Consider the following 21,521-nt stretch of genomic DNA (forward strand, 5'->3'; position numbering starts at 1 on the left):
ACGGTGTTCAGATACTACGGCGAAGACTGCGGGAACTTTCGACGGCGGTGGATAACGCCTAAGATCCGGTGGCAGAGCCATCCACGTGGCCGGGCCCTCTGGCCGGCCTACACAGTAGGGAGAGTGGGGTCGGGATGGTCATATCTTCCGCTATGTCTCTCCTCTTTCCCCCTGTTTACCCTCAAGGTCTGGTCATCACCTTCATTACCTTTCACTATGGAAAGGACACCATTTAGGTTTTGCCCCTCTTGCAGGGTCAGATACCCGTGGAAGGACGAGCATGATGAGTGCTATAACTGTCTGCCCCTTAACACGACGAAGCGTGGTGCGCGGCCTGTAGACTTCTTCGACCTAAAACACTTGAGGAGCACCGCGTTAAGCGGTGGGCAGCCCACGGAATGTCGCGTGCTGGATCTTCTTCCCCCCCACCGCCACACCCGCTGAAAGTGACGGGGGCACTAGTGATGACCAAGCATCCATACCAGATGCCATCGACCTTACGACGGACCCTTATAGGTCTGCCACGCCCTCCCTGTCCCCGCTAGGCCTGATGCAAGTCACGCTATGGGGACAACATCCGGCGACAGGGGCATACAAAAAAGCCACACTAAACACACAACCCCAACCCCAGTTTCGACGGTTCCACCGAAACGGCAAAAAAACCGACTGGACTGCCCAAGATTTCGACTGATTGCTCTGATCAAAAGCCTACTCCGCATCCGCAGTAGCGTCTTGCGACTGGCCCTTCCAAAATTAAGGGTGCTACCTCAGAAACACATTTGGATGGCGAAGTGCGTTCAGCTGACGCTCCGACGCTGCCTAAGGCCCCAGTGGGTGGAAAATCTACCGCTAGGCCTTCCAGTCTCTCGGTAGGCATTAAATCTGCCGATAGGCCTGCCTCTACCACTAGGCTGCCTAGTAATACGGCACGGCCCGCTTCGCCAGACTTCGCTAAAAGCATTGCGAGAAGTACTTTGGCAGTGGGGCTGAAGCCTAAAGAGTCGACTAAGCGCAAAGAGTGTTCCACGGACACGTCAAAAGACACGCCACAGCACCCCAATGCTCACAAGGACTACGAAAGACAGTTGTCTAACGCTATTAGTAACACATTTCGGTGCCATAGGGAGGAAAATTAAGATTTACCACCCATTGACCCTTCTGGTTCGTCTAAATGGACCAGGGAAAAATTTGAAGGGTGCATGGACCGTTTGGAAAGGTGTGTCTCGCTTTCAGAGCACCCTACCCCCAAGACATTTATGTTGAGGAAGAGGATACTACCTTCCTACAGGACTAAACAGCGGATGACCAGGCAGACGCCATGGAAAACTGGGAGGACACTCATCAGGTTGAGACTTAGCCATGGGCGCTCCCTACTCACGATCAGGACACAGATGTCATATGTTTGGATTCCCCTTCTTCCACTCCGGCCGCCAGGCTTCACCAGTAGACAATCAGATGGCTTTCAATGCCATCTTAAGGAAGGCAGCCGATCATTTTCAGATCACCACCCAGGAGGCCATACCTGAACAAGATTTTGTGGAGGACATTCATAAAGAGAAACTCCTCTCCAGCCAAGCCATTTCTCTCCTAAATTCCATTAAAAGGAGATTGGCTCCTTCCCTGGTCACACCAGCCCAGACCAGGACAGTAAATCCAAGGGTGGAGAAATTATTTTGGCCATCGCTTACCGGCCGTCAATATATTAAAAGCTACGCCACCCCCGATTCCCTAGTGGTTACCACCACCCGGAAACGGGCAGGGGTACCTCTTGCTACGGGAGAGGCACCTCCCGATAAGGAGTCAAAAAGACTGTACGCCTTGGGTAAGCAAATTACCACGGCAGCTGCTTTTACCACGCGCATAGCAATCACTACGTTGCTTGCTAGTTATTCCGATGCACAGTGGAACCTGATGCAAGAAGGTCTCCAGGAAGTGCCTGAACCCGCAAGAACCAAATTACTCGCTATTGTGGCCGAGGGCAGGCAGGTCAACCAAAATGTATTAAACACCCTGGATACTGCAGAGCCGTCGGGAAGGTCCCTAGCTCAGGGCACCCTGCTCAAACGGCATGCTTGACTCCAAAACTCGGGCTTCAAGCCGGAGACCCAAGCAGCCTTTATAAATACACCTATCGAGGAATCAAACCTCTTTGGTAAAGCAGTCGACGAGGCTCTAGAGACAGCCAAAACAGTGCATGAGACTCTGAAGTCTCTTCAAGAAATCACTCAAAAGCTCTTCCCCCAGAGGGGAAGCAGTTCCCGCCGGTCCTTTCAAGGCCAATCCCATTCCCCACAGAACATGTACAATACGGGAAACAACTGGAACTCGGGGCTTGCATCCAGCACCCCCCGCCAACTATCCACCTAGGGGTCAGCGGCGCGGGAAGGGTAGAGGCAGAGGCCCCAACTCCAGGGGAGCCACAGCCTCTGGTCAGAAATGACCTATGGATTCAGGTCCCCTCCTATGCGACCCCAGTCGGGGGTGGGGGGAGCGCTTAACATCTTTCCTTTCGGCATGGGAGGGAATTACATCAGACCAGTGGGTTCTAAAGACGGTCACCCACGGGTACTGTGTGGAATTTGCCCGATCCCCACAATTCAGACCGGCCAGAGCACGACGCCCGACGCCAGATCATCTGCAAATCCTAATACAAGAAGTAGAGGCACTTCTGGAAAAGGACGCCATAGAAGCCATCCTATTCTTCAGGTAAACAAGGGTTTTTATTCAGTGTACTTCCTTGTACCCAAAAAGGACCTCCCCATACACCCTGTGTTAGACTTGCACCCAGTGAACAAATTTGTCAAACCTCAAAAGTTTTGTATGGTAACCCTACAGGAAGTAATCCCACTGCTGAAACAGGGGGATTACATGGCGACATTGGACATGAAAGATGCATACTTTCATATTTCAATGTTGCCAGCGAAAATATCTAAGGTTCATGGTAGAGAACGGGCACTATCAATTCAAGGTACTCCCCTTTGGCATCGCCTCAGCGCCAAGGGTGTTTACGAAGGTCCTGGCAGTAGCAGCAGCACACCTACACAGACTATCCATCCATGTTTACCCTTACCTCGATGACTGGCTCATAACAGTGGACTCTTACGACACACGCCTAGGGAATACTCAGAAGACAATAGACCTCCTGTTCAGTCTGGGATTCTCCATCAACGAGAAGAAATCCAGCTTAGACCTCAGTCAAGTCGAGCAATTTCTAGGGGCCCTGATTCGGACAGAGGATGGCCTCGACTTCCCCTCCAACAAGAGGGTTCAGTCAGAACATGCTTTCTCAGATCCTTCAATATGTAGCCAGTCGGGAAGTGACTGTACGCAAGGCCATGCGCTTGTTAGGTATGATGGTGTCATGCATTTACTAAGTTCCCCACGCATGGCTGCGCATGCGTCCCATGCAAGAGTGGCTCAACAGCCAGTGGTGTCAGGCCAGCAGACAATGGGAAGATCTGGTAGTTGTCTCGCCAGCCCTCGTTCTCTCTCTCTGCAGTGGTGGTCGAGGGAAAACCTCTTGAAGGGGAAGATGGTGGTGAAGACCTTCACCATCCCGCAGTGGAAGCCACTATCACGACAGACGCATCTCTCATGGGGTGGGGCGCTCACCTGCTTCAGCACACAGCGCATGGAGTGTGGTCCCCACAAGTAGCAGTCAACCATATAAATCTGTTAGAACTGCTAGTGGTATTCAAAGCACTGAAGGCCTTTCAGACACAGCTACAAGGTAAGACAGTCCTGGTCCTGACGGACAGCACCACAGCCATGTATTACCTAAACAAACAGGGGGGCACACACTCTCCAGGGCTATTCAAGCTGTCCCAGAAAATTTGGATGTGGGTTCTCAAACACAGGATGTTCCTACTGTCCCAACACGTTCCAGGAGAACTCGATCTTCTGGCGGATGTGCTCAGAAGAGATTTCCCACTGCTCGTAGAATACGAATGGCGTCTTTACGAAGACATCGTCTCCAACGTCTTCGCAGAATGGGGCTTCCCAGATATCGACCTGTTCGCAACTCAGGAGAACACCCAATGTCAAGACTGCGCCTCCAGGTACTTCCAGAACCGCTCCAAGGGGAACGGACTCTGAATAACATGGTCAGGGAAATGTGACTCCGCTCAACCCCCCCGACTCCCCGACTCAACAAGATAGTGCACAAGATGCAACAGAAACCAGTTACCATGATTTTGGTGGCCCCCATGTGGGCCCGCCAACCCTGGTTCGCTCATCTAATGGAAATGTCCCTCTCCCCGACCCCCTCCCCCGAGACTACCCTGCCCGTACAACATATTGTCTCAGCACAGAGGGGAGACACTACACCCATGCCCGCAACCTCTGAACTTAGCGGCCTGGCTCCTGAGGTCATAGAGTTTGGACACCTTCAACTCCCTCAGAGATGCATGGACATACTCATGGAAGTTAGAAAACGTAACACTCGGTATTGCTATTCCAGTAAGTGGAAACGCTTTGTCATCTGGTGTAAGACCAAGGGCGTCAATCCAATTGACTGCTCGCCTACCCACATTGTGTTGTACCCAACTCATTTGTTAGACTCAGGTTTGGTTTTTAATTCCCTAAAGGTTCATCTAGCTGCTCTATCAGCCTACACTACGTCGCAACAGAAAGTGTTGTGGTCGAAAATACCTGTTGTTTTTAAGGCTTTTATGGAAGGGGTTAAGAGAATTCAGCCCCGCATTTCTAACCCAACTCCTGGATGGGATCTAAATGTGGTTTTGACCAGACTCATGGGGGCTCTGTTTGAACCAATGCATAAAGCAAGTCTAAAAGACCTTACTTATAAGACAGCCTTCCTAGTGGCTATCACTTCTATCAGAAGGGTTAGCGAACTACAGGCCCTTTCAGTACTAGACCCTTTTGTTACAGTCAACAGGGATAAGGTGGTTCTGCACACTCATCCCAGATTTGCACCTAAATTCATCTTGAAGTTCCATGTAAACCAATCAATCTAACTACCCACTTTCTTCCAGAATCCCTCTAGCATGGCCAAAAGAAGCCTACACACACTAGATGTGCGCAGTGCAGTCATGTTTTACCTGGAAAGAACGAAACCACTGAGGAAGACGAACCAGTGTTTCATTTCAGTGGCAGCTGGTAGAGAAGGGGATCCTGTCTCTAAATCAGCCATCTCAAGGTGTATTGTCAAATGCATCACACTGTGTTATACTCTTGCTAAGAGAGAACTGCCCTTCAAGCCTAGAGCACTCTACTCTGGCACTGGGGCTTCCATAGCATTCATTGCAAATGTTCCCCTTGAGTCCATTTACAAAGCGGCAAGCTGGAGTTCTGTACACACCTTTACAAAACACTATTGCCTAGACACTCATTCTAGATCTGATTCTAAGGTGGGACAAGCAGTATTGAGACATCTTTTCACTACTATTCCTTCTCATAACCCACCTCCAACTCCCGGTACTGCTCGCTAGTCTATACACAGCATGTGATTCGAAGCAGATTAACATGCATCAGAAGAATGCATTGCTCACCGTAATAGCATTTCTGATGATTGTATCTGCTTAGATTCACATGCACCCACCCTGCCTCCCCGCTTGGGTGGAAGGAACATAGACGTCTTACTACTTTCTCTCTTTATGTACTCATTCACAATAGCCTTGGGCACCCTCATGGCAGGAAAAATACAATCGGAGGGACCTTTTACTTTACTTTATGACATTTATATTGCGCAACCATAAACCCATGGGTGTGAGGGCGCAGATGAGACAAAAAAAAGACTTGGAGAAACCAGGAGATCCGTAACCGAGAAGGAAGGTACTAAAAAGTTCAAAGACTACTATTTGAAAAGGAAAGTTTAAAGCCCTTCTTGAAGTTACTCAGGGCTACAGAGTTTCTCAGATGAGCTGGCAGGGTGTTCCAGAGAGCCGGCGCCGCGAAAGCGAAGGCGCCCCATTGTGCTTTCTTGGTTTTGACTTTGGGCTGGTGAAGCAGGTTCTGATTATTGGAGCGAAGATTTATAAGGCAGGGTTTTATTCCTACGTGCCTTTGTAGGTAGGTGGGCATATTGCCCTTGAGGCATTCAAAGGTCATGACCATGAGTCTGAAGGTTATTTGTGAGTCCACGGGCAGCCAATGTAATGCTCGACGTGCCTCAGATACATGTGCCCTGTATGCAAGTCCAGAAACCACTCTAACCGCTCCGTTTTGAACCACCTGGAGACGGTTAATGGTCTTTTTGCTAGTACCTGCTAATAGGCTACAACAGTAATCTAGTTTTGATCCTATAATAGCACGAGCGATGGACTCTGCATTAGGCTGAGAAATAAGTGGTCGCAGGTGGGACAGCAGTTTAATGTAGTAGGTGGCAAAAGACACAGTATTGGCCACATAAGATTTCATTGTGAGCGATTGGTCCAGAACCACACCCAGAATCTTTCCCTTGGGGAGGGTGAGGATTAGAGTGTCTCCCAGCTGAAAGTGTTTGAAGGCTGGGTCTAAGTTGGCTAAAATGCTATAAGATCCCACAACCATGGGTTCCGTCTTTCCACGGTTGAGTACAAGATTTTCAGCATCATCCATTGTTCAATGATGGTAAATATACAGTTAAGTTTTCTTTCATCCTGGTCATGCTGGCCCGTAAGAGGGATGACACATTGAGTGTCGTCTGCATAGTTAGAAAAAAGTATGCCCTCCTGGGCAAGGTGGGCAAAAAAGGGAGTCATAAAGATATTATAAATGCACGGCGACAAGCTGGCTCCTTGTGGCACTCCAAAAAGTATATGGATTGCTGGTGCTTTAGCATTGTTGGGGCATGCTCTACTGGATCTATTAGATAGAAAGGAGAGCAGCCAATTGGTGGCGACATGGGCCTATCTGCCAGTATGGCATGATCAACCAGGTTGAACGCTGCCGATTGGTCCAGAGAGATAAAGGGAGAGACCTTCTGAGTATCCATTCTTTGGAGCAGTTGTGACTTGAGATCCAATAACGAGGTCTCGGAGCCGAAGCCTTGTCTGAACCCAGACTGGAAAGGATTGAGGATTGGGTAGGAATTGAGATGTTGAGCCAATTGAATATAGGCGACCCGGTCCAATATCTTTAATAAGAACGGGGTATTAGTTATCGGCCTATAGTTGGTAGGTATGTTTTGATCCAAACTAGGTTTTTTCAGTAATGGGGTAACCCAAGCTTGCTTCATATCATCTGGAACCGTGCAATTCCGAAATGAGGCATTAACGAATTTGCATATGGCATGCATCAGAGTCGGGGGACATGTTTTGATAGTAGAATCACATGGATCCCCTGTGCAACTAGTTGCTTTAAGTTTGTTGATAATGGAAGCTAGCTCCTCCTGATATGGGTGTGAATTCAAAATAGGGATATCTGGATCCCTAGTAAAGGTATTACTGCCTATATGGGTGCCCTGTGTGTCGGAAGCACTTTATTTTGTGGCTATGGATTCCCGGATACCATCCAATTTATTTGCCATGGCATTCTGGATGTCCAAGCACCAGTCGTCATTTTTTGTGATCACAGATACTACAGGTTCTGGAACAGCCTCTTGTTCTTTCAGAATTTTTGATAGTTCCTTGGAATTCGAGGTTGGCAGTAAAATTCTGGTGTCCAGATAAGATTTCTTGGCTTCAGTGATAGCTCTTTTATAGTTGTTCGCGGCTTCTTTATAATTAGATAATGCTGTGAGTGATTGATTAGTTTTCCAGATGTAAACTAGTTTGAGGGAAGAAGCTTTAAGGGATTGAAGATCAGACGAAAACCTCGGGACATGAGGGATTTTGGGTACACTACACGTCACGATAGGGATACTGTTACAAACACACCTATGCCGACGTCCCCTTTCGGTCCCTGAAAGTCAAGATTGAATACTCTGCGGTTACCACTGGATGTCGGACCATATGCACAGCATGTGAATCTAAGCAGATACAATCATCCGAAATGCTATTACGGTGAGTAGAGCATGTCATAAAATGCAATTACAATTAACAATTTCAACAGGAATTATGCAGAGAACTGATTCAATAGCTAATAGGAGCATAATATGAACCAAAATTCAGATTGAGTGGAGAGCGGTGAATGTATGATCTTGTTTCTACCCACTCTAATAAAGTGCGAAGTGCAACCTGAGAAGCTAACCCATACAATAAAGTGCATAGTGCAACCTGAGAAACTGATCCATACAGTACATGCAATCTTCATTGGATGGCACATGTAAAAGTGCATAATGCATAGTGACGGGTGCATTGAGGAGATCAAACCATATAAAGTGCAGATGCTAAAAAAAAAAAATCCTCCCAAAATTTGGTACAAAAATATAAAAATGCATGCCCATAGGAACATATAGAATCCCTGGCTAATCCCTGAGATTGAATACACACTTGTGCAATATCATATTTTGTCAATTTCTGCCTCTCAATTTCTGCTATTTGATTTAATTAACCAGGGTGCCATTAACCTCTCTGGCCTTTAGAGGCTTGCTCACTCCACCTCACACAGCCGTTTGCCTTTGTGGTTGTTCTATACTTGGCATCAGCAAATGTCCCTGCTCTCCTAATCTTAGCAGAAATGTCTCATACACGTCATCTATTTATTCGCCACTCTCTGTGCCTTGCGCCCATCTCTCAAAATAGCCTCCTTGACTTCAGGCCAACGTACTCCCTTATTCTGCTCATGAAAACAGCGTCTTCATCAATGCTTCAATTTGTGATCCTAGGCTCGTTTCTTGAGGTAGCTGGGTTTATTCTTTAACATGGGCTGTCGTCCATTTTCTTCCATAGGGCGTCCTAAATGTTGTGTGTGTGCGTGTGTGTATATGTATAGATATATGCAAACAAAACTTGAGGGTGGCAGGGGCGCTACTCTGGGTCCCAACTACAGTAAGCTCAAACAGTCCAAAGATGTGCTACTCCTAGCATGCTTTCATGCCTCAGTAATCCCAGGAAGGCTGATTGGATGGTGGCAGCAGGAAATGCTGGTAACTGTAGTTAGGATCCAGCCAGGATCCAACTCTCCCCCAATTTCAATGTTGTCCCTCATTGGGGAGGGGGAGGGAGTTACCATCAGTATGGCACTTCTAAAGTTTTGTTTGCATATATATATGTGTGTGTGTGTGTGTGTGTATGTATGTATATATATATATATCTTTTTAGCAAGCCTAGACGCTTCTACCTTGCGTTACAGCGTATTTACAGTTATTGGTCAGCAAATTACTACATCTTCTTATTTTAAAGATAACTTCATCTTTTTGGTGCATATTTCTCTTAGTGCTTCTGTTACATCGTCAGTCTTAACTATTTTCATATTGTTTCAACTTGGGCTTATATATCTTCTTTATGACATATTGCTGTCGTCAGACTTTTGTTTAGCGTTCATCCATGGTTCTCATAGTCGCTTCCTGGCACTTAGGTAATTGCCATCCTTCTTGGTAACTTCCCTCCATTGTCTAAAAGGGAGCATATCTTCTGATTAGCTGTCTGAGTGCATATCGTCTTTCGTACATTCGATGCGGTATGGACATGTCACAATGGTAGCCCTTCGTCTGCTAGTTCAATTGGATGGTGGTGAAGGGGCGGGGACTAGAGAAGAGGCCTCCTCCTGCTGCTCTGCATTCCCCCCTCTTGTGGAAAATCGACCATGCTTTTCTTTTCCTCTTCTTCTGCAATTCTTGCTTCATCTTCCATCTCATCATATTTTCTTTTGTTTGGGACCCATATTTTCATCACCCCCCCTCGGGTGACGTGCATTCTTTGTGTTCATCCACACTCCAGTTCATGTAGCGGCAATCCCCTGCTGATTAACAGAATATCCATTGTCCCACATATCTCTTCCGATCTTGGGGATAGTAGAACCTCGTTCCTGGTGGGGCAAAAGAAATCTTCTTGATGTTTTCTGAAGTACTTTCTTCAGTCTGTGTTTTCACTTTAGTTGTAACGCTCACCTGATATCAACAGGGAAGCCCCTCAGCCCTGGTTGGACCTCTCGCACTCTCAAACCCCTCCCTGGATATTTGTTCAGCTGAGGATTGGGCCTGCAATACAGTAATATCGGATTCAAGACTTAACTGTCTCTTGCTGATTGGCTCCGGCCTCCCTTGAAAACCAAAACTTCCCTTAGACCTTCTCCTCACCTTGCCTTTTTGTACGATGCACTCTCTGTCCTGCTTCTCAGTGCAGGAGCGCGTAACTAGTGCGGGCCCTGTTAGAGTCCAGACATGCTGTGACTCCAGCTCGTTAAGGTAGGTTTTGCTGTTTTATAGTCTTGATATTCTATCCCTTCTTTCTCTCTATTGTCCCTTGTCTTTTTCTGTTTAATAATGTCTCTGCTTCTTCCTCTAGATGTGGAGGAGATTATTGGCATTGTCGTGTTGATTGGAGTTGAGCATGAGGCGGTGAGTGAATGAGCAATGCGCAGCGCTATCTCGTCCTTTTTTGTGCTAACCTGTGTCTCTCCTCTTTCTTGCAGGTCGCTGTGATGTTCCGGAATGGATGCTGACCGAGAGAGCACGAGGCGGTGAGTGAATGCGCAGTGCGCATCACTACCTTGTCTTTTCTTGTGCTAACCTGCGTCTCCCCTCTTTCTTGTAGGTCGCTGTGATGTTTCTTAATGTATGCTGACCGAGAGACACTCGAATCAGGTAAGAATCTTATGGTTTTTTGCTGTTCTTGAATTGGAATAGTAAATGCTTAATAATGCTATTTTCGCTCTCTTCTTTCCAGGTTGCGGTGTTGAGGAGAAGGATGCGGCGCCAAGATGCTGGTGTTCTCTGGACAAGGGTAAGCGATTGACCGAATTCAGGATACTACTAACATGTAAGTGTCGTATTAACAATGTTCTTGTTCTTTCAGATGCGCGACTCCAGGATAAGGCAGGCAAGGAACTCAGGAGACCGAACTGAACACGGTGAGCGTCACGCTGCTAACCGCAGAGTAACGCAAAGCGTGTTCCTCTGCTTGGGCGTGGCTTATATAGCCCCAGGTATCCCAAGGCCCGGCCACACCCAAAACACTAGACCGCATAGCACAGTTCTTGGAACTGAGCTATGTGGGAGCCTCCATGTTGAACAAAGGCCCATTAAGAAGCCCAGGTACCATATTATCTTCACATTGAGTATGAGCCTGGCGCCAAAGGTGCCAGGACTGACTCCAGGAGAGTCTTTGATGAGATGGCAAGGCCTTTGAGGCCATAGTGGGAGATCGTAACCTGGCTCCAGTGACTTGCCTATGGGGGTTAGGGGTAGGGATCATGACACTAGTGCTGCTGTTAACATAAATCATTATCTTAATTCCAATAGCTTACTTGGCTGTTTTCTGACTTTGTCCCAAGATGATGCTTAAGAGACAGAATCCTAGCAACACCAACACTAGTATTGCTCCAAGTAGTTTGAAAGCATTCACCAGCCAAGAGAGAATCTATAAACAGGGATGAGAACCAATCGTCTGCTGCCGTCTCGTCCGCTTTGTCTTCCATTTTTGTATTCAGGGTCATTAACATTGTCTCTGTGAAGGTTCCATTTTCGCCATCATGGGATGATATAAATGTACAGCAAGAAGGCCTGACCTTGGCACAAACGCCTCCTTCCATTGCTATCAGATCCAGAACATACCTGTTCTGGATAGTCAATCAGCCTGATTGCTCTCAATTCTTCTTTGATTACATTGAATCCTTTTATTGTTGCATTGATCGTCTGCTGCAATTCCCCCCCCCTAGTAATCTGCAACCACTTGGCGTTTATTGCAGCTTGAAGTCCTGGTATGAATATAGATGTCATTATCATGGCGGTCTTGCTGAATAACTTGTGGGGGTTTCCCATAAGATTTCTCCATCAGAAGATCTCTAAAACTGTTATAAAACTTTAGGATTTGTTCAAAAATAACTGCATATAAATGTCTAGTAGCAGGCATCGAAGAATTGAGGGGCTTACAACCTGCATTTGAATTATTTAGATTTTTCTACAATTTGAATATATGCAACTGCTACTCTGAAATTTGTTTTTATGTATTTCTTTTCTCTAGAAGACATTTTTCCTCCTTTTTGTCCTTTTCCTCTATTTTGAGCACTGAGTTCTTCTGTTTAATCACGTCTTTATTTATCATTACTTCCTTTTCTGTCTGTTCATATTGGTTATGTGAAAGCATATGATTGCCAAATGATGTAATAAAAATATTATACTTTCTTTTTTACATATTTTCGATTTGGGTTTATTTCGTTTGGTTCAATTTTGATACTGAACATACTGTAATCTTTATTTGCAATTTTTATAGCATTACAACAGTATTATTTATACACTGAAAATGTTGGGATATATGTGGTCATTCTTACATGAACCATGCATTAATATGGTTTTAACTAGGGGTGTGATTTGATATCATAGAACCCCAGTTATTGCAAGGCACTCCACTAATTTAGCACATTAGGCTAGGTGTCTAGTGTTCTCTCTCTTTTTTCCTTTTGCAGCATTATCTTGTTATGTTATTGAATAACTTGTGTTCATCAGGAATGTTTTCATAAACCTTTATTGATTTTGATGAGAAATTCTCTAATTTTAGTCAGCGAAGATGGAATTATCTCTTCCTTCTGCTATATTGATTCATTTTCGGAAACTCTTCAATATGGAGGTCACTTTGGGGAATTACTATTGCTAGGACGTGTACATTTACAATGGAGAACACTGCTCCTGAATCTTTAGGTACCTGCATGTAGGATCTGGATCGATCTATCAGAACTACAGTCCCTCTATTGATTTCTGGTACTTCGATTATTTCTCTACAACCTTTGTTCCTTCCAAGATAGATCTTGCCATTGTTCTTGAAGCAGGTTGTTGGCGTTCTTCAATTGTAGTATATGTACTTGTCCTGCTTCGTTTTCAACCCAGGTTAGTAGTTTTGCATACTTGGCCCATTATTCCAGGCATTAATCATTCACCTTTTGCACTCTGTGGACTCTGTGTTTTTCTTTAATAGATGTGCAGTGCATGATATTATATCTTCCCATCCATTTCCGGTGACTTCCCTCTATTGTCTTAATTTGAGGATATATTCTGAATGGCTGTCTGAGTGTATATCGTCTTTCATACAATCAACGCGGTATGGACATGTCACATCAACTTGTGCATGAACTCCCAGTGGTCGCCCTTCGTCTGCTTCTACAATAGGATGGTGGTGAAGGGGCGTGGACTAGAGAAGAGGCCTCCACCTGCTCCTCTACACTAGTGAAGAAGAAAGAGCCATAGTTAAAGAACAAATCGCTGTATCAACAGACAAAGTACACAATTGTAGGGGAAGGAAGAGCAGAGAAATGAGTAGGTATAAAAACATAGGTGTTGAATGCAGAAAGATACATTATGAAACACACCTCCGTGATTAAAATGTGACTCAAATATTGAGCATGGGTGTTACTTTTCACATATATTCTTACTCTATATGAAAGAACAGCTAAAATATATACTTTAGAGGCAAATATTTGATATCACAATAACTCCTATCACCAGAGATTGCATTCAATTAAGAAAGATCTTATCATATGGCACTGTACAGGCTATTTTGTTTGTTTTTATTTTTACAGTTGTAGAGCGCACAAAACCTACAAGCATCCAGGCGGTGATATAGGAATACTGCACACAAGCCTTACATATACTACTGAAAATAATTGTTATGACTCATGTCAATAAAGTTACCTTCAGAAGATCGGGTCGCACTCACCCAGTCAACCGCTCCTTGTTAAGTGATTCATGCTCCATGTTTGTCTAGATAGACATCAAACCAGGTACGTTGGGGAGCTCAGATGACCTCAGTCTTTAGACCAAACCAGAAAAGTGAGGCAGGTCAGAGGCTGCATTCTTCACACTAAACCAAATTAGTGAGCTTGGGGTGCCCCTGCATACAGAGCAAACTAGGAAAATGAGGGCACACAGGCTGTCTCCGGATACACATCAGTGCAGAGAAGTGAGTTGTTCTGGGTGCTTTCGGCTACAGATCAAACCAAAAGACAACTCCACTGGGCCCTGGCTAAACCTCAAACCAGGTAAGTGAGCGAACATAGGCCACCTCCCACTACAGACCAATACATGTGAATGAGGTTGTTGGGGGTACCTCCGGCTGCACATCAACCTGATGATTAAGAAATCTTTGGTGGACCCATCTTCAGATTACATATGCAAAGTGCGAAAGCTTAGAGGGGCCCTTGATACACATCAAGCCAGTTAAGCATGGGTCCTTTTGGTGAAACCATTTTTAAACTGGAATAGGCAGGTGAGGAAGCTGCAGGTTCCTTCAGATACACATCATACTAAGTGAAGAAGCTCATGTAAACCCATGCTAAAGTCGACCCATTTAGGTGGGGGAACAGAGGTTGCCTCTGCATGCATATCAAAATAGGTAACAGAGATCTCTGGGTGCCAGTAATCCCAAATCAAACTAAGTTAAGGATCTTATGGCCTCTGTCTACATACCATAAAAGGTAATTGAAGGATCTTGGGATGCTTCTAATTATCCTCATCAAACCAGCTAAGAAAGAGAGCTCATGTCACCCACCCTAGCTGCAGAGCAAACTAGGTAAGCAAGGACCTCGGGGTACTTCTGGATACACTTCAAATCAAGCACGATTGATTGTCAAGGCGCCACAATTGGAATCCCAGCAATCCACAAAACTTGGTAAGTAACGAAGCTCAGGTCACTTATACAGCAGCTCTCAAGTTTCCTGTGGCCATGCGTGAGAAGACCTTCCAGTCCTGGTTTTGCTTGGAATCCTGGCATTTGTAGTTTACCTAAATTTCAAATGTGAAGGATAAAACTACAAGTCCTAGATTCCAAAGTTGAAGAAATTGGACTGTAATGTCAGCTTATGCATGGCAGCGGGAAACCTGAGGTCTCTACTGCTACAAACAAAACCAGGTAAGTGAGGGAGCTCAGATGGCCTTGGCCACAGAAAAAAATATTTAAATGAGTACTGATTTTCTCCAGCTAGGTTCAAAAAAGGGATGGTGCTCGCATTGTTTCCGGCTGTGGAAAATACATTCGTTAATAAGGTTATAGGGCAATGCCCGAGGTTCAGGCACAACATGCTAGTGTGGACCTTTTTGTGTTTTTTGGTCCAAGTTAGCTAGTCTGAGTTACATCACTGTGCACGTAGTACCTTTTGATCAATGTCACTGAAAAAATATTCTTTAAAATGCCCAATTTTCAGAACTGTTTGCCAAAAAATAAAAACACTTGGGTTCTACTCAGCAGTCTATCGCAAAAGGAATGAATTGCCATTTGTGATTGGGCCACTCCATTGATGCGCAAGCCAATTTCTTTGCCCCAGTTCGACCCTGTTTTCTGGTTCACAAGGGGTCAGCCCCCCAAATGGCGTGAATGAGTTAGCTCAGGAAACCTTCTACTGTGCAAAAAACACATAAGTGAGACACCTTTAGCAAAAACCTACCAAGTTAGGGAGTTCAATGAATAATTTGGTATACTTCTGAGAGTGAAATGGGCTCCCCACGTAAAATGGTGAGAAAGATCTTTGTGCTGAGCATATAATATCCTCATCAATGGGGAAAGAACTTCATATGGTGCTGTGTACCCCTCAGTTCATACAGTGGGAAATCTCTACATCCACCTCACGTAAAAATTGTGAGAATGTCCATATGCACCTCGGATAAGAGGGTATAGAAATTTGGAATGCTTTTTTGGTCACGTAGAGGGGGACTCTGGGTTTACTTTAAATGGTGGGTAAGGGTGAGCACCACTCAAGTCAAATGATGGAGACCGAATTTCAATTTGATATACATAACAGATAATCTTTAGGGGGCTTCTGATCAGGTGTGGGAGAACTCTAGACGCACCTCAGGTTGCATGTTGAAAGATTGCTGCATTCATGTAGGATCCATGTGCAGGAGCAATGAGCTCCTGGGGTTAGATGTTGTTGAAGCTCTAGACAAAGTTAATAGTGAATGTGCGGGGCCTTTGGGTATATCTAAGAACAGGTTATGTTGAGGTTCTTGTTATTCTGAAGGTTGGATATTGAGCATCGGATGCAGCTGAGGTCCGATGTTGCAGTGATTTTGAGTCTTTTGGAAAGGGATGTTTTGTCTCGTCTTATCAGTTAATCACTGGCCTCCACTTCTCCTTCTGCCAACCCACCCTCTGCTTCAGTGCTTCCAGTCAATAATCTATTTAATGTATGAAACAACTTTATATTTTGGCTTATCCTGCTCTGTGATCACCTTTGTTTTCCAGACCTTATGTCAGAATCTGATGAAACGCCATCCATACTAGGCAACACCTCGGACAGCGGTAAGTGTGTTTGAATAGCACCCTAAAAAAAAAAGCAGCTGGTTTTCTGAGATCGCAGTTACCATGATGCACCAAACAATGTGCCCAAACACAGTTCAACGTTCCCAACAAAGCTACAATTACTTACACGGGGGCCAACAAAGCACTGGTGGCTCTTGATGGACCTAACCCTTGCTACACTCCTTAAGATGAAATTAATGCTTACCAGACAAGTGATACAATGTGTATTGTCATAAGGAAATGGGGAAACCTCAACCAGACAAACCAGAAATTGATTATTTTTTATAACTTGCATCTTTTGTCAAGCTTTTACGATAAACCATTGTCTGGTAGGGTATGAGCTTCCTGTTTAGAGATAATAAAACTAATGACCATCTTATGAATGAAGGGATAGGCCTACTGGTCCACTCTCGGGGGTGATGGCAGAATTTGTCTGGCATCTTCTTTGGCCGGCAGTTACTAAGACTGGGTTTCGCCCTCAACTTTCCTTCTCCAACAAATACAAGTCTCGATGTTCTTGTCTCTTGAGCTCCCCTGCATCCCCTGGGAATCTTTCTTTCAGTGATATGGGTCATGGGTCAACTTTCCTGTCTCGCTGGGTGGATGGGATTGACCATGTGAGCATGGAAGTCTCTAAATGCTTGTCAGCCTTTTCCATGTGCGTCCCATCATCAAAATGAAACCATCCAAAACAAAGTCTAGTGTTCAGGCGTTCTCTGTTCCACCCTTGCACTCTTCAAACAACTGACATTTCTTATCCACAAATAGTCTCTCTGGGTCTTTCCGCAGCATTGCTCCGTCTCTTTGCCCAACAGGGCTGGGGTGGATGCAATCCTGTATTCTGACAGCTTCTGTCCCTGTGGCCACAGGATAGGTCTCATCCTTGAGAAAGAACTAGCACTCCTGCTGCAGGGGTAATCTCTGCTGCAATAGCATCTACTGTCTCTTAAAGTCCACACCTACCTTCCTCCCCATCCTATGATGCTCACTCGTTCCTGGGTAACAGTTCTGGGTGTGGCTCCTGACCCTTGGGCTACCTGTCAGCTTGCCTCTCAAAATGTCGTCAACACTAGATCCTCTTCCTACTCCCTTCAGACAATGATTAGATGGCTCTTGTCTCAATGTATGTCTGTTGCTGGCTCGACCCCAGGGCCCTCTCAAGTCTGTCTCCTCCTTTCAACGTCTTCCCTCTCCTAGCACCTTCCCGAGTCTATAATAGTGCCCACATTTGGCCCAATCTATATTCACCACTCCTCCTCAGCCCTCCTCTCCTCACATGACTGTTTTTTCCTTTTCTCCAGGATATTCCTGTCCAACCACTGTTGTCTTCCATCCTACATAGTGTTTTCTGGCAACCTCTTTTCAGTCTGTTCCTGCTTGATTTTCTTCTTCACCTTCTGGTCTCTCCCCTCCTGTTCTCTTCCTCCAAATGTTTCTCCGTACACTGTCTCCTTCCTCCAAAACCTTTAACACTCTCTACGCATCCTGCACCCTTGGCACTCTCTTCACTTCCTCCTTTTCCACCACCCTTTCCTCCTCCTTCCACCCCTTCTCCTGCACCTTCAGTTTAGTTTCCACCTCCACCTCATTCTGAACCTACATCTCTCCAAACCTGAACAATCCACTGCCCCAAGCACTTGCTCTTCCTGCTACCACTTGGTATTTATAGACCCTAGTTCCCTCCCACAGGGCCAGGCTATGATCGGTGGCCTGCACATGTGTAGAATAGTGATTCTGAGTTGGGGGTTGGTTATGTGGCAAGAAATATAGTTTAATTTGCATTGTATTGTGCATTTCATCTAGTAGACCAAGCCTTTTATAGGCATGTCTGATTTTTGGAGTTTTTACTCATGCACAGTAAAATGCTGATTCGGCACTCAAATGTGAGCGGGGTTTTCAGGGACTTTGGTTCCTGCACACAGACTTTTGCACCTGCGAAGTCAACCCTCCTAGGCATATCCAGGTTGGTAGTTCCCTTTGCTTCTTGCAGCTCCCCATAACCTTGACATATGGCAGTGACTTCTCCCTCACATGCAAATGGATTTAAAGGGCTAGCAGTTACCATTTCCTCATTTCTCGGGTCCCCAATGACTGCCGGCGACAAAGATAATGCCAGCCTTGCATATAGGCTGATTCATGTTGTAGGCTGTGGTGGTTATTCTCATGTGGTGGTTTCCTTTTTCAGGCCCCTGGTATTGTGAGAGGGGTGCCATGGGGATTCTCCTCATACCAACCCTGATCCTCACATCCCAGAAGGGGTGGTGGAGCCCAGTCCCCGAGTCACCCCCACACACACACCTACGGGCAAAACTGAGGACCGGTCCACAATGTATTTAATATCCTAATGTGCTGGGAGAGAATCTCCCTCCTCCCCCAAGGGCCAGAGATGGCTTGGCAAATGTTTTTCTTCCCCAGCGCCCTATACAGGGACAGACACTCAACATGTTAAAGAATAGTGACTGTGGACAACCCTTTCCCTCCCCATACCCCCTCAAAACAAGGTCCAAAATAGTAACACAAATTGGTGCTGCATCTCGTTTGAAAAAAGTGATTCTATTATGGACATGGGTTGGTGGAAAATGCTAGCAACAGCCACAACTTGTGGTATGTTTAGTATACTTGAAAGGCTTTGATGTAATTTGAGAAACATGTAAACTTGTCAAAGGATTTAAAAAAACTCTCATGGGGAAAGCCCCAGAGAAACTCCTAGATCATTGAGAAATGATACATATGTCCTATTGAATGGCTCAATCTAATTGACACTCAACAATGCAACTGTTCACCTCCTCTTGCAGCAGCATCTGTTTTATTCTTGCTTTAGTGCAAGAACCAGAAGTGCATTGTGCTCATTATAACTCCACCTTTTTAAATAAGAACAGCCAACACTATCTGAGTCCCCATCACAGCTCTGTTTCAACCACTTTACTACGCTTTGTTTTTATGGACAGACCATGTGAGAAGTGTGGGTCCTCTGGCTAGACTATGTGCGATATAGTTTAATAGTTTGGAGCAAATGGAGAATGTAAGATGTTTAGCACCCATGGAAAGATGTGTGGTGAAATGGTCAGTCGGAGGTGGTTGAGGCACATGCACAGTGTGAGGCTTAATAGCTATGTATTGATTGTGGAAAGCGCTTTGGATCCAGGGACAGACTGTGTGAGAAGCTTGGAAAATGTTGCATACTAGGAGCATTGAGCAAATGGCAGATGGTATGAGGTTTGGGAACATGGACATCTTCAGAAGATGGGGCATATAGACAGTTTGAGGAGCAGGCAGCACACACCATACCATATGAGGAGAGGGTGAGGCACTTTGGCCAAAGGATAGGCTGTGCAGGATTGCTTGACAAGCGTGGGCATTGTGAGGAGCTTATAATGATGCCTTAAATGGCTTTGGGTACATGGACAATCATTGAACAAACTGATGATATGTTTTGGGACTTTAAGTGGTGCCTGCTCACATAACCAACTTTGGGTACATGGACAGACAGTACGAGGAACTACGGGCACATGGACAGACTGTGCTGGATAGCTCACTAACTTTAAGCCTTCAGCACCCCAAATCACCTTAAAGGGGAACTAAAGCCAGAGTCCCCCAAGGCAATGTAGCCCAAAGTGTGCGTTATCTGGTAGTTGTACTGTGTTTTGTGGTGTTTCTGTACCCTTTCCTGCTACACAATTCAGTGACGTTACCAACAGGTAATAAATAATGCTACACAAATACGTAACCATAATAGGTGTCCATTTGAACTATTTTTCTGAAAGGAAAATGGCAATGTACCTCTGACCTTGTAGAACGATAAAAATAAAATCCATCATGCCAAACAGTGGAAAAATAAATGGATAAAACTTCAAAATAATGTTTTGTCATGCAACCCTCTCCATACATAGTACATAAATAATGGCTCAATCTAGACTCCCAAAGGGTATCCAACCACATCAATGTAACATGTTACACGCTGTGCACCATCAATGTCATTGTTTTACCTGGATGCTCAATCTGATCCAGTATCCTATTAAATCTATTAAAATGTAAATTATCTTCACGAGTGGATCATATACAAAGATTATCATGAGACCTAATCTTCCACATGTTCTCGGCTGCATGGTTCCATTTCCTGCATTGCCTCCCTTAGGGATGTCAATTCTGTGGGCATTAATAGCATCAAAACTAAAATAAATTCAACTAGATTTATCAAATACACACCAAAATGTATGCATGCCTCCTTGAATTATTGCTTTTTTCTGATTTATATTTAAGATATCAATTCATTTCGATGTACATAATTCAACTTTTATTTTCTTGGTTCCATAGTACCTTTTGGGAAAACTCTCAATGAAAAAGATGTTTGCCTCATTTGCCACAGCATTCTCTGAGATTTCAGTAATATACATAGGAAATCTTTCTGGTGCTAGAATGCATCATTAGGAAGCATTGTTAATACCCAGAGTAGAATGCTTCAATCCTGAGAACCAATCCAGATCAAGGACTTCTGAGCAATAGCTGTCTGATAATAGTTCTACCGTGAGATTTGTTCTCCCCCTGCCACAACTGTGGCTGCACCCTCCCAGCTCACTCTTCTGACCACCGCTTCCTTTGCTTTGCTGCTTCACTTTCGTGACCACTCTGGACCTGCCATCCACTCAAACTTTCCACATGACGCTCCCTGCCCTGCTGCCCAACGGTCACTAATGATGGACTACACTCTGCAGGCCGATCACTTACAGAGTGTATGTTCGCCTTCCCGCACCACCTTGAGGGTCCTGACTAGCACCCAGCCCATTTGTCTAGTATTTCGGTGCTGGACTGCCCCAGGGCGGGACAAAGACTGATATGCAGAGAAATTTCTTTCTCTGAGAAAGGGACAGTGAGCTAAAGACTTCATAGAGTCTCTCCCAGGGGTTATTCACCCAAGAACTGGTCATTAGGCTGCGTTGGTGCTGGTAGAGAGATTCCCAGACTCCCCTTTGTTTTGCATAAATTAACTTTGGGTCTCACCCTAAGTTACCAGGGCGATCCAGACGTGGACCCCTTGCTCACTGTTCTTAGAGAGGCACAGCTTCACCTCACTGATGATGCCCAACAAGGCTGAAACATGTGTATGGGGTTGCTGTTGGAACTCTTGTTCAGAGGAGAATTGCCTATTATTTCGGTGCTGGACTGCTCCAGTGCGGGACAAAGACTGATATGCGGGGAACTTTCTTCTCTGTGAAAGAGAAAGTGAGCTAAAGTCTCTCCCAGGGGTTATTCACC

General features: G+C 45.3%; 1 protein-coding gene across 3 annotated transcripts in view; it reads left to right on the forward strand.

Moving 5' to 3' along the window:
- The window catches only part of SLC8B1 (solute carrier family 8 member B1), a 348,368-nt gene that overhangs the window by 250,929 nt on the left and 75,918 nt on the right, over positions 1 to 21,521 (forward strand). For 2 of the 3 annotated variants that reach the window (XM_069619233.1, XM_069619234.1), the window contains exon 9: positions 16,212 to 16,268. The exons of the other annotated variant lie outside the window; for it this stretch is intronic. In XM_069619233.1, coding sequence (XP_069475334.1) covers positions 16,212 to 16,268 — 57 coding nt within the window. The remainder of the gene's footprint in view (positions 1 to 16,211; positions 16,269 to 21,521) is intronic. 3 annotated transcript variants of the gene reach the window in all.

The sequence above is a fragment of the Ambystoma mexicanum genome, chromosome 10 (assembly GCF_040938575.1).
Source record: "Ambystoma mexicanum isolate Mex_15411 chromosome 10, UKY_AmexF1_1, whole genome shotgun sequence".
In the NCBI taxonomy this organism is placed as follows: Eukaryota; Metazoa; Chordata; class Amphibia; order Caudata; family Ambystomatidae; genus Ambystoma; species Ambystoma mexicanum.